The sequence below is a fragment of the Macaca mulatta genome, chromosome 2 (genome assembly GCF_049350105.2).
Source record: "Macaca mulatta isolate MMU2019108-1 chromosome 2, T2T-MMU8v2.0, whole genome shotgun sequence".
Classification (NCBI taxonomy): Eukaryota; Metazoa; Chordata; class Mammalia; order Primates; family Cercopithecidae; genus Macaca; species Macaca mulatta.
In genome coordinates, this window is record NC_133407.1 from 8758406 (window position 1) to 8772833 (window position 14428).

The following is a 14428-nucleotide window of genomic DNA, read 5'->3' on the forward strand; positions in this document are numbered from 1 at the left end:
GAGAAAACCATGGCAGAGGTTTTGATTGTCACTGACTGGCTATAGAACTTTAGCAAGTCACTTATTCTCTAGCAGCCTCAGTTTCTTCATCGGTAAAATGAGATACAATTGTTTTATAGGGCAAAAGATGCTATAGACTCATAGGTAAATACAGTTATGAAAATATTTTAAAAAATACAACATACTCTACTATATAAATACTAGCCATTTGTGTTATTATTATGTTGTATTGGTACCTCATTTTTGCTTGTTATGGGGACACTAATGAAATTCCCCAAATTTAGGTCACATTCCTTTTCCAGGAAGTGATGATGCCCAATAACTTAGACTGGCTCTAAGAGAAAAGCTGAGAAAAGGGTGTCTCCTTCTAGAAATATGCAGGAAGAAGCTGAGGTGAGGAGGAGAAAATTGCACAGCTTCCCAACATTTCTCAATTTGGAAATTTGTAGTTTGGTGTCATATTTTCCTATGGTGTGAATTTTCAGGCCATTAGAGGTATTCCTAATCTCTTACTGTAGCAGAAGAATACCTTATAAAGAAGGTCAATCACAAATAAATAAGCATAGTATTTTTTTATTTTTTATTTTTAAGATGGAGTCTCGCACTTTCACACAGGCTGGAGTGTAGTGGTGCGATCTCGGCTCACTGCAAGCTCCACCTCCCCGGTTCACGTCATTTTCCTGCCTCAGCCTCCTGAGTAGCTGGGACTACAGACATGCACTACCACACCCAGCTAATTTTTTTGTATTTTTAGTAGAGACAGGATTTCACCGTGTTAGCCAGGATGGTCTTGATCTCCTGACCTCGTGATCTGCCTGCCTCGGCCTCCCAAAGTGCTGGGATTACAGGTGTGAGCCGCCACGCCTGGCCTAAACAAGCATAGCTTTTTATGTTTCTTGGATTGTTCCTACTTTTGAGGCTCTCAGTAAATGCAAAGCTCTTTGTAAATTAGACTCTGTTAATTTTCATGATGCCCTGGATAGATTTTAACTAATGACTGACAGGTGAGAAAGCTGTGGCCCACAGACTGGCATAGGACTTAGTCGACATCAGCAGAAATGAACTTATAGAGGGCATCTGCAGATCCTAATGATCAAGGGAGCATCCTGACATATTCCCCAGTGGAAATAAGTGAGCAAGAGGAAAGTACAACTTTAAAAATATAGGGAAGAGGAAGATTCCCTGTTCCAAAGTGTACGAATCTACTACAGGAGGCTCTCTCAAATACAGGGCAACTCTGTCCTTTTCAGTGGATGGAAGTAGTTGTAAAGTTCTCAGAATCATATTGGAACCTACTCTTCAAGCTTTCCCTGCAGTTTTCACTTATAACTGATTCTATCAGGGAGCAGCAACCAGGAGTGATTTATGGGGTGAAGACGGGGGAGCATAGGGGCAGTACACTATGTACATGTCACCTCATGGTGGGGGGCATTCTCACGCTGCAGGGGCATCTCTAGCATCGGTGCTCAAGGAGGGGGAAAAAAGAGGCCCCAACATAGAAGTAGCAGCAGAGGCAGAGACTGTCTTCTTCCACCAGTCCAAAGTACCCTCTGGAAGCTAGAAGAGAGGCTAGTGAACCCCAAAGAGAGCAACATGAAGAGCGCGGCCTAAGAGACAAATCAGATTGCCATAAACCAGAGCAACACTAGCTCCCGTGTGAGCAGTAGTTCGAAAAGTGGAGCAGGAAGCAAGAAAAAGTCCCTCTCGCCCAGCTTGTTTCAAAGACAAATCAAAGGATATCAAAGCCAGAAAGGAGTAATTTGAATCCAATATTTTATTAACTGAGGCCCAGAGAAGCAAAGTGATAACCCCAAGTTCTCATTGCTACTAAAAAGGGTGATTGGGATTTGACCCCATGGCCATTGATCATGCCCAATGATTAGAAATGGCTGGGCACTATTATAAAATTGAAAATTAGTAAAGGAACATATAGTTTTAATTGAGAGGAACAGCTGAATCTCCCTTAAGGTACTAATTTAAAGAAAGGCAGAAAAGGCCAGTTAATAAAGTTAAAGACTGTAAGTTACACCTTTGTGTTCTACTCCTAGTTTTGTCTTACATAGTCATGGCAAATGACTATTGTGTCATCTCTCCATGTTTTTAAGAGAATAGCACCACCGGTGTCCTGCTGTCCTTTCTGGGAACTTATACAAATTAATGAGAACACTCGAGAATTTTTGTTAATTCTTTAGAAATTATAATTTTTTTGATTGTGGGAATAGCTCCTCTTTCCCATCTTGCTAATAGTATCGGTGCAATAGACAATTGTTGACTGATCAGACAAGCTAAAGAAGATTGATTGCTAAGTTTCTAATATGTACAGGTTGAGGCCTGGGAATCTTTCTAACATAGTTATGGGTTCCATCAAAATGGATAATTGGGGGCATGACAAAAACAAATTTTTAAACTATCAGGGATTGAACTACGAGGCAGTTGTCATCAGAGGAAAGAAATGAAGAAATAAAATTTGAGAAAAGTCTAACAGTTACTTACATCCATGGAGTAATGCTCAATCTGATAGATGGTGGTCAGCCCCTGGGTCGTGAAATAGTCCAGACATGATGAACAGCCCAACCTCGCTAAGAAACTGCAGAGGGAGGAGGGAAGAGGAAGGAGGAAACAGAAAAAGAAAGTTCACCCCAACTGCATTGGCGAGATAAGGGAAAACCCAACATTTTGCCCTTGGATGCCCTACATAAGAGATTAGGAGTGGATAATATATATGTGGGCCTTAAGTCTGAGGTTTGGAGATTATTGATGACATGAAGTTTAGGTCTATAGAAATTAAAATCGACTATAAGGATTCCTGCAGATCAGTGATTATCATATGGTGATCTGTGGAATTCTAGGGTTCCGTGTAAGTGTCCTAGAAACCATTGCAAAGGGTGAAAGGGAAGTCCAGTGTTCAGGTTCCTAACTTTCTTGCTGCTTGGCTCTTCACTTCAAAAATAACATCTCTACTTTATTTGTTTTGTATCTGGGCTTTGTGAGAATGGTTCATGTGGTTAAGAAAAAAATTGTAGGCCTCTACTCCATGATCATGCCTTTTGATTTATTTCCTCCTCAGGATACAGATCCCCTTACTTTTGGTGCTGGTCTTAGACTGATGATGATGCCACCATCATCATGGAACAGACCCTGGGTGGAATAGGCCATGCACTTTGCCATCCCTGTGATTGACATGCAGGAAAATCAACACAAATTGTTCCAGTAGCCAAATGAAACAATCATTCTGCACATGAAGCAGAAGAAGAACATACGCACTGGGCAAGAAATCTGGGAACCTACTCTTGCCTCTGTGGGAATCAAATCTTTCAGACTTCATGCATTTCTTTATTCTACCTATCTGAACTCCCCCTTTGCTGGAGTGTGCCCATTTCTCATAGGCAAAGTAGTAAAGGCCATCAGTTTTTGAAAGTCCCTGTCATTTTGGATAGCATTAAAACTTTTTATGGACATCCAACTCCAAAATAATGGTCCCATGGTGGCTGAGAGCTATGAGGATTAGAGAGAGGAAAAGGAGCAAGATAGCAAGTTTATTGCCCTTTTGGAAACCCAGCCCTGAGCACCAACTTGAGGGCCGCAACTGATAATGTAAAAATGTGAGAGAGGAGGAAGGGAGTAAGTGAAGGCGAGGGAAACAGACATGAAAACAATATGCCTATAAACACACATTTTCTCTTGTTTCCATGCTGATTATAGTTTTCCTTGATAAAACATTGCTGACCACTCCACAGATCAGAGATAATAGTGACTGAACTCCAACCATAGGACTGCTGTCTTTCCTTCCAACGGTTTAATGGACTATAACAGTATCCGCCCTCCACCATCCCGGGAGGCTTAGGACAGGCCCCCAGAGGCACATGCTGTGGACTCACCTGACGATGCTGCAATCTGTGGGATATGGAGGTGGGGGGGTGCAGTGGGAGGTGGATGGCATGGAGAGTGGGGGAGGGAGTGCCTGGGTGGGGCTGAGTCCGTTCATGTCTCCAGCCATTGGCATGTGGGTGCCCATCATGGGAACTGAACAGAAGCAGGAGGAACAGAAAGGGTTACTGCCATCATCATGCACCAGCATCCCCGTGGTCCACCTTGTCTGGTTAAATTTTATCAACGGCCTAAACTACCAGCCTTCCTTTTTAATCTTCTCTCTCACTACACCCCTTCAAGCAGCCTACATCTAGTCAAACAGAACGGTCAGACTCCAAACTAATTAGGCACCTCTTGACTTTTGTACCTTGTCCTAGAACAATCTCTTTCCTCCCCTTTCTCTACTTCTAATTCTGTAGTTGCTAATTGCTCTTAATGTTAACATATTCTTCCTTGTGTTTGCCTTCAAGGGTTATACTTCTGTCTCCCTCACTAACCTGTGCAAGCAGAGAGATTAGATCTTACAGGCAGTCCCTAGCACAGTGCCTGGCACAGAGTAGGTGCTCAGTAAATTTAGGTTAAACGGATAAATGCACAAATCTGTGAATGAAAGAGTGACCCTTGGAATATTTATTTGGGAATAGGAAGACTGACTTCAATATTTAGAAGGACTCATGTGCCTAATAAATGAGGATACAATTAAATATTCTATTACTTATGGTCCATTTTCAGGGTTGTATACAGGAACACCACCAATACTTGCTGATATTTTACTAAACCATGAAGTGTAAACATTCACTGATAGAGAAAAAAAGCTTAATATCAATATTTATGAAATGAATTTTGCCTTCATGTCAAAAAGAACAAAATAATTTACTAAAAGATTAATGCAATTTGTTTCTACTTTAGTGAGTAGCAGTATGCCTAGAAAAGGTCTTTGCCACTAACTAAAGAGCATACTCGATCACATCTCAGTCTGTTTCCCTTCCGGAATAATTGTGAAGTACAAATAAGAAACAAGTAGGCAAACTGTAAGTTATACAAATGTGAACCATCATCACTATTATCACAATTTTGTCATCCCAAGAAGGAACTTGAGGACTCTAAGATGTCACAAGAAGTAAAATAAAGTTGAAAATAAGTGGTTTCTATTCTTTTTATGTCAAAGTAGACCTGTCATGGGGTCAGGTTTTAAGCCTTATGATGCATTTGTCATTAGTGAGTGATCTCACTCTAAAGTCTATGTTTGCCATAACAGGCAACCATTCCAAACACACACACCTCTATCTCATTAAAATATGAATGTGTGGCCAGGTGCAGTGGCTCACGCCTGTAATCCCAGCACTTTGGGAGGCGGAGGTGGGTGGATCACCTGAGGTCAGGAGTTCACCACCAGCCTGGCCAACATAGTGAAACCCCGTCTCTACTAAAAATACAAAAAATTAACCAGGCGTGGTGGTGCACGCCTGTAATCCCAGCGACTCGGGAGGCTGAGGCAGGAGAATGGCTTGAACCTGGGAGGCAGAGATTACAGTGAGCCAAGATCGCACCATTGCACTCCAGCCTGGGCAACAAGAGCGAAACTCTGTCTGAAACAAAAATAAAAAATCAAAACAATGACTGTGTGCCACTAGACCACAGAAAGTCATAATCCTAGCCTCCCCTGATTTCTGTAGAAGAGACAACACTGAAATGCATGTTTAGAGGTTTGATCAAAATAATTAGGATTTCAAAAGACAAGCTTGAGGGTACTGTTTTTTAGGTAGTAGGGACTATATGATAGCCATGCAATGTTCAGTCTTCAGTATCCCCAAGGGTGTTATACAATCTTTTGCATTTTTAACACCACTTTTTTTCCCTTCAAGTTTGTGTATCCACTTTGCTAGATTTAGTCCTAGTGGAGAAGATAACTCTATTTATAGTAAAGCTACATGCCAGTCAGCATCCACTTGGAGGCCCAATTCTTACAGTGTCTTTTTCATTTGTACTTAGCTGATATGAGGAATGTGTGTGAGAAGAAATAAAAGGCAGGCTGCTTTGTAGGTCAATTCCTTACTGACTGTGTCTGGGATAGAATAGGTGAGTTTAAAAGGCCAGGATTATAGAGAAACAGACATAAAATGTTAAGTATATAAAGTGATAATTTTATGGATAGAAAATGAAGTATTAGAGAAGTAACTTCTTTGTAATTAGAGGTGTTTTTTTCATAGAGTCCAGACTATAATCTACTTTTCTAGATTTCTTCTTATTATTTTTTTGAGATCAAGTCTCACTCTGTCCCCCAGGCTGGAGTGCAGCAGTGTGATCTCAGCTCACTGCAACCTCTGCCTTCCGGGTTCAAGTGATTTTCGTGCCTCAGCCTCCTGAGTCGCTGGGATTACAGGCATGCACCACTAGGCTCAGCTAATTTTTGTATTTTTAAGAGAGACAGGGTTTCACCATGCTGGCCAGGCTGGTCTCGAACTCCTGACCTCAAGTGATCCACCCGCCTTGGCCTCCCAAAGTGCTGGGATTACAGGCGTGAGACACTGCACTCGGCCTATTTCTCTAGATTTTAAGTTCACTGAAACATGCTACTTTATGCATGTTGCATCCATTTTCTTTTGACTATTTCAAAGGCTGCAGGCGGTGAGTCTCCATCCAGGATAGCAAGAAGTAGACTGTTCTTTTCACAGAAATCCTTATCCCTACTGAAGAAACATCCTTCTCTATCTCTACCAGTAGTATATTTTGCAATGAACGACAAACCTAAAAAGTGAAAGGTTCACAGTCAGAAACCCAAGCCACTCCACTTTGATTTGATCTGTCCCACGGTGCCTCTCATGGAGCTTAAGAACATGCTTTTCCCCATCCCAGAGACTTGTCCTATGCTAGCCTGTTCATCCTTCAGCCACGGCTAAAAGGAGATGCTCTTACTGTTGGCCCCCATGCCATCAGGAATGGTTGTAGGGGTGAGGGCGTTGCGCTGCTGAGGGTTGATAAGCTGGCTCACAGACGGCAGCTTGTTCATGCTGTTCATTTTGTTCAGAGGTGGGGAGCTGTTACCATATGAAGACTGGGACTGTATTGAGGTCCTAGGAAGACAAACGTGGAAATGACGGTGAGCACGGGACACTGAAGAGTGGGGACTGTTGATTTTCAACAGGTCTCTGTTTAAAACATGGCTTGCAATCAAACGTTTGAAAACATTCCTCTAGGATTAATGGTAAGAAGTTAATTTTGTTTCCATCTGACAATGTTTCCTGAATAGGGAGAAACTGATTGCGAGGCTATCATCAAATCATATTTTTCCTGAATGTGCAGAGTGCGAGGTTTAGTATTTCCTTTGAGAGAGAGAAAATTATTGCCTCCTTTTTTCCCTTCAATTGTGTTCTCCATTCCCTTCTCCTCTTTTCCCCTTCAACTCAAATAAGTTTGAAAAGCAGTTAGGGAAAAGAATTGAGCAAAGACTTAAAGGCTGACGAAAAACATGGATATCCCACCCTCAAACTGCAGCTAAGGCATTCCATTGGTAGTTTTCTGCATATTCTATTTGGGATAAGCAGAAAAAAATGACTATGAAGCCAATCAAACTGGGCATTTGGCAGCTCATCCTGCTGTCGTGCAGAGGCCCCTACTTGGAAACATGAATTTTCAACAGAGATGTTCATGATGTATGAGAGAACCTACTGGAATGCCAAAAGCATTTCTACACAGGAGAACGCTGAAGCCCAAATAACTATTCTATTGACTTTCCATAAGTCTCCTGGAAGAAATGAAAACAAACAAACAAACAAACAAAAAAAACAAAGCAAGATAAAAACCCAATAGTTTTCCATTCAGCGTGACCTTGAATTTGGAAAGTTACTAGAACTGGTTTGTCACATTATATCTTACAGATAATATTCTCAACTCAACTGTCATTCCTGATGTTTTATCTTAATATAAAAACTAGTGATGTGTACTACAATGAGAGTCACAAAGTCAGAGCTGAAGCCTTCCTCCATCATATATTAGGATACTTTAGATGCCCATGTGAGCACCTTAACATCCTGGCTTTTGTTTTCTCACAAGAAAACTATACCAACCACATACATTTACACTTGCTGCAGGAGTCGGATGTTTGAGTTAATAGAACTTAAGACACGGTCCCCATCTTTGAGACACTCATAGAGTAGTGGAGGCAATGGATGTAATAATCCATCCTACCTTATACGGCTATGATGAGAACTGAAAAAGAGAAGATGAGGAAGAAATGTACAGACTATGCAGCCTCTACATTGAATTATTGTGACCACAGAATGAAGACTGGACTTTAAGCAAGTTTCTAGTCTGTTATGGGAAAACTCCCCTTTAAAAATTCTCAAACAAAATGAGTTATGTTGTTCCTGTTTACCTTTTCCCTGTCACAGCCTTATTTACATTAGAGGGGAGATAAATTTTTTCTTTGAGTTTTAGCTGCAAATGTATGTATAATTCAAATTTTAGAGGTTCTGTAAATGGATCCAGGTTTCAAGCACATATGGCATATTTGAAAACATCATTTTAAAAATGGCCCTCGAAGCTGGCTTTCGAAGCTGCCACTCTGCATTCTCCATAATTACATGAAATAAGGAAGGCTCCATTCCATGCCAATGAAGAGCCACAGCTAGATGAATGCAAACAACATGCTCTATTTTAATGTGTATAAGTTATCATGTCAATTAATGTACAATCAACAATTCAGGTGTATTTTACAATCACTGCCTTTAAGGTAGAAGGGTATTGACTTTTCTCTTTAGCCCTTATCAAATACTCACAATTATAGATCCACATTGTGTATATATGCTGGTGCTGATACAATAAATCCTCCCAACTATAAAACAGTTTCTGAATGATTGTCACACCATCCTTGTGGAGCAGGTGATGGTATAGCAGGGCAGAGATGGACAGAAATTACTATTCCAAATATACATATGGGTAAATATAAGGTTCTAAGAAAAAACATACGCCCAAGGTCACATGTTGCTAAATGGATGCATTGAGGACAGAACCAGGTCTCCTGGCACCTATTGTTTTTTCTAGGTTATAGGGACAAGAAATAGATGAAGTAGTAAGAGAAATGTAGGAGACCAAGATGGAACAGGGGCAAAGGAGGTAACTCCAGCTACTACCAAGCACTTCTGAATCCACTCTGTCCCTGTGGGGGAGCATTTCCAAAGAGTCAGCACACATGGCTATACTTAGGATCATCCATTAGTCCACATCAGAGTATAGCAAAGCATGGGGCAAGGCGGTAAGGAGACTCTCTGCCAGCTGATGTTTCTTCAATTCTCTTTGCTCACTGAAAAGTACCTAAGATTCCAGGCAGCCCATATTCCTGATGCAGTTGGTCCTCTGTAACCTAAGGAGATCTCTCTATCTGTCCCTCCTCAAACCAGTCAAATGTACAGCAAGAGTTAATAGCAGGGCTTGAATCATTAATATCCGCAATTGGAAAAATAAAAATACATTTAAAAGTTTTGCATTTTTTTCTGGACACTCAGAGTAAATTCCTTCTTACAATTCCTGTTATATAACCTCCTGCTTTCTTTAGCTTGTGGTTACTATTTTTGACTATCTTATCAGTTCATTTACCATTTTTCATCATAAGCCACTAATTTGAGGAGGGTAGGTCAGAAACCACAGATGAAGAAAGAAGGAACATAGATTTTAAGTCAATCAAAACATCTGGGTCGCCTTCTGGATCTAACACAAACTAAGTGATGCAGGATGTTGTATAAGTCTCTTGAGTCCCATTTTCTTAACCTGTAGCCCAGACATTATACCTACTCTAGAAGATTTCTATTAAGACTGAGATCACGTAACAGCCCTGGACAGGGTCCAATGATTTGTAGGCGCTCAGGAAACATCAGCATCTTTGACTGTTTCCCTCCAGCCCCGAATATTTCACACTCTGATGTATGGCCCATGGGATAGAAGTTAACGATGTAAGAATTAATAGGAGGAAGTGGCCAGAGGTAAGTTGGATTCTTAATTGAACATATCCAGAAATGAGGGTGAACAGTTGAATGGGGTTAACAGTCAGGAAAGGTCAGAAATTTGGAATGCCTTCCCTTTAATGTAAAAGTGAGTTTTAAAGCCACAAGGAAGGGGAGCAAGGTACTCTGTCTATTATTAATTTCACAATGACTGAACTAAAAGAAGCATTCTGATAACTTCTACATACTGTGAAAAAGGAAGCACGGCTGAATAAACTCACAGCCAATTTGAAAGCCTGGAAGAACAACCTTTTTTTTTTTTTTTTTTTTTTTTTTAAATACAAATTTAATATAACAGTTCTTAGGTGAAATATTCCAAAAATTTCTGGAGAAACTAAAGAGAAGGAAAATGTGTTCAAAATAACAACAGGACCTGTACCATTCTGGTTTTATTGCCTACACTCTCCTCCCCTATTCAAAACCCAAAAAACCCAAAAGAGTAAGAATCCAGCTTTCTGCAGAAAAAAATCATAAGGTGTACACCTCAGGTTGTTTTCTCTACAGCCTCACTAGATTTTTCTAAGAATTCGGTGTAACAGAGATGTAGAAAATAATATTTCACGTATTTCTAGTTTCGAAGAAAAATCCCATTGAAGCCAAGTCCCAGTTCTTAACTTTAACAATATAAGCTTCTGTACAGTTTCTGAAGGATAAAATTCAAAATTGAAAAGCGAGAAGTGGTTTTAGGACATACAGGACTTAAAGTCAGGTTTTCTGGTTCCAACCCTTGCGACTATCTATGTGGTAGAATAAAAAAATTCCTGTAAAGACACAAGTTACATTATCTACCACCGAGATGCCTAGAATTCCACTAGATTCCTTCTTTTGGCCAAAATCTTCCATCGCTAATTAAAAAGCAACATTCTAGTAGGATTTAGTGATAGCTTAGGCTAAATCATTTCAACAAACCATTTCTGGAGTAAAGAATTTGGGAGCGGAAAGGGATACTGAAGGCAGAGCAGAGCATCCTTGTTATGAGAAAGATCAGAAAAGAAAAAAAAAAAAAGCATTGGGGGCAACATGGACTATCATCAGAAAAAGAATCGTATCTTCTCTCAATTTTAGCCAGTAATGCCTGCCTGTGACTTTTCTCTCTAGCTGAGTTATCTCGCTTCTAAAGACAGTGCAGCATTTATTCTCTAGAAGGGAAAACTGTAATTTTCTAATATTTTCCATCATTTCAAATATGTGCATTTATATACAAGTCATTATAAACACATCAAAAACTTACTTAAAAATAGGCCAAAAGAAAAGAAAAACCCTTCTGAAAGAAAAAGCAAATATCAAAAAACGAAATGTACTCACCAATCCTTTAAGGGCTTTGTGAATCAAAGTTATTAGACCAATTGAAAAACACTTTGCAAATATAACAGGAGCATCTGGTTTTACTAATGTACTTTTATTAGTACATTAGTACTAATGTACAAATATAAAGGTATTTTTTTCTGAAATATTTATCTAAAATACTAGTTTTTTTTTGGTTAGAACTTCTTATGAAGCTTTTAAAAGCAATTATTCAAGGCTCAAAACAAATTGTAACTAAAAAAAAATAAAATAAAAAACACTGGACATAGGTTCCACTGTTGGTTTCTGGCCAAATATTTGCTAATGTCTATGTCACAGAAACCATGTTATTTAAAACATTTGGATTTGATTGTAATTCATTTTAGAAAATTTAGCAAATTAACATACAACTGGAAGTTTGTCAGGAGTGTCAATAAATGATTCTATGGTGCCTGGCTTCCTATGACAAACTTTAAAACTCATAGGGCTAAAGTATTTTTTCAGTTAGTTTAGGCATTTTAGTTCATTGTTACGATTGGTGACCTTGATACAGAGTATCTTAAATAAAAACACCGAATACTGACAGAAGAAACGCACACAGGAACAAAGTAACGATTCTATTATTATTATTCTTCCTTAGACCTACACGTGCTACTTCAAGCACTTACATGAGAATATTCTAGTATTTAACAGGAAAAAAGTGAGAGAGACAGAAACAAAAAAACTGCAAGATAAACCAAGATGCAAAAGTTTATTGAAAATTAAAATCACACATCCACAAAAGCAACAGCCTCAATAACAAGAAATCATTGTCTTGGTGACAGAAAATACAGAGCTGGTGACTGGGTGTGGGAAGTTGGAGGGGAGGAAAAATTTTAAAGTCTTTATGCTATTATCTTAAAATATGTTTTTAAAATGGAAAGAAACAGAGATTCTCTAAACTCTGAATAAAAACAAAAAAGTGGTCTACCCTTTCAATCTTTAATTTCCAGTCCAGGAGTACTGATTTTAACACACGTCTGCTTGGATCTCATTTACTCAAAACATAAGTCTCCTGGCTAAATGCATTGAACAGTATCAGTGATATGGCTGGCTTTATGGTAGATAGGCTTGAGGGACAGAAGCTCTAATTAAGCAAATTAATCACAGATTTTGTGAGAGGACTTTAAAATCTATTTTAAGCTTTGAATAATGGTAAACAACTACGTAAGGGCCATATTACTGGGGTGGATTTGTCTTTCTATTAAAAGCACAAAATGAGTTCACCTGCTATGGGGGCCAAACAACAGTTTTGGTAGTAGGTCTTCCAGGGTTTCATGTACGAGAAAAACTTTGGCGTATCAGATGCCAACATACAGTGGCAGAGGCAGGTACGCAGCATTAAGAAATGTTCTACCTACACAGGAGGGGAGGATACAAATAATGAAAGTTCTCACAAAGAAGAACTCTCCACCCACAAAGTTGATTACTTTTGGTAAAGCACACCTCACTGCCCAGCAGTGCACCTGACACCTTCGTTTCTTACCACTTGCAAAATTATTACATGACCAGCATTAAAAGGGTCTGACTGAGTCTCTCAGTCACCTGCAACTTACTTATGCACAGACGGTAACAACTTTTTCTCCTTTTCTTAAAAAGACATCTTAAGTTTGAGACCTGCTCAAAAGCTTCCCTATGAATTTTAGAAAAACAACAGAAGAAAGCAGAAAAGGGTTCCAATAAACTTGTTAATGCCCCTTTCCCCACTCCACCCCTGCCTCCCAGGAAACAACAGAAAGCTCACAGACAAACACAGTGCTTCCTCGCCCACCAGCGGCAGGTCTAAGGATACGAAACCTGCAGAAAACATCCTTTCTTGTGAAGTTTTGAGTCCCTTCCAAAGATTCTCTCACTAGTGGCTTTGTGCCTTTGAGCAGTTGGGTCTCTGAGCCAAAGTGTCTTCAAGTCGTGTTTATGAGGGCTAGATACACACACACACACACACACACACACGCACACACACACGCGCTCACATATACACATGGAAATACAACACACACACTTAAAATATAGAGATAGGGCTCTATGGGTACACTGATCGGTTTGGGGGGTTGGAATGTCTAAAGAAGACGTCGGATTGTTTTGGAGTTTCTCTCCGGGGTTCCACAAGCTCATTCCTGAAGCAGGCTGAAAGGAGACTGCAGAGAGGAACCAGAGAAAAGAAAACAATGAAGGCTTAGGATTTCATCTATTCAAATCAATTGAATACAGAAACGCACTCCTTATACCTTCATGATCATAGTATAGACAGAATAGAGTGCCTGAAAAACTATTTTTGTTCTTCCAATTTATCTTCTTTTAAAATTACTGAGACTTCTCAAGATTTTTATGAGGAAGAAATGGGATAAGGCTGTAGTAACAGAAATGAACATCAGAATCACTTGTGAAACTTATAAAAATGCATTTTCCTGGCTCCCTTCCAACACAAGCTGGCATCCAGGAAAACATATTTTTAACAAGTTACACAAGGCGATTCAGTCGAGGACCACTGAGATAAGGTAGATCAAGGTATTTAACACAGTGCTTAGCATATGATTTACCAGACTCAATTAGTTAAAAAAAGGAACGTAAAAGAAGAATAAAGTTTAATCTTTTGTAAAATGTCATCTGGTCAATTATTATCCCTCATTACAGTTCTTGTCTAGCCTAAGTGTGAGGTATGGAGAAATATGATATTATCAGAATGGGGCCTGTGTCATCATGCATTTACAAAGAACTGTTTAATGAGTATTTTGGATATTCCCAGATTGAGACAGATAAATACCTTAATCCTTTGAGTAACAAACTCGGCCTATAAATGTATATATCAAGCCCAAGAAAGCAATTTTTTGCATAATTAAGAAATTATTTATGCCACAAGGATGCCAGAAATAAACCCTTTTATTTTGCTAAAAGTTGGGCAAACTCATGAACTGTTTGGAAATTGTTTCCCAGATTGGCTTTTTGAATCACATTTGGCTATACCTTTCAAAAGAACAAAGCCATTTTTATCTGCTTAATGCTAGGATTCAGTAAACCATGTCACCAGCAAGAATTCATATCATCTTAACAGAATATGCCCTGATAAAAATGGATAGGGAAGCAATGTACAGCCAACTAAAGACCTGTAAGACCTGGGACTGAGCCTGATTCCGCAATGAGGTGAGAGAAGTTACAAAAGTAATGTAATCCATCTGAGTTTAATTAATCATTGAGTTTTTTTCTTCATTACCAATTCAGAGATAATAAATCTCTGC

General features: G+C 39.3%; 1 protein-coding gene across 23 annotated transcripts in view; it reads right to left on the reverse strand.

Annotated features, from left to right (window-relative positions):
• The window catches only part of TP63 (tumor protein p63), a 526038-nt gene that overhangs the window by 3895 nt on the left and 507715 nt on the right, over window positions 1-14428 (reverse strand). For 10 of the 23 annotated variants that reach the window (XM_077991177.1, XM_077991175.1, XM_077991178.1 and 7 more), the window contains one exon: window positions 11879-13330. In XM_077991177.1, the coding sequence (XP_077847303.1) occupies window positions 13216-13330 (115 nt within the window). In that variant the 3' untranslated portion in view covers window positions 11879-13215. Of the gene's footprint in view, window positions 1-2493; window positions 2588-3878; window positions 4024-6786; window positions 6945-11878; window positions 13331-14428 lie in introns of those variants that run through there. The other 13 variants (XM_077991167.1, XM_077991168.1, XM_015132502.3 and 10 more) reach the window with 3 other exon arrangements.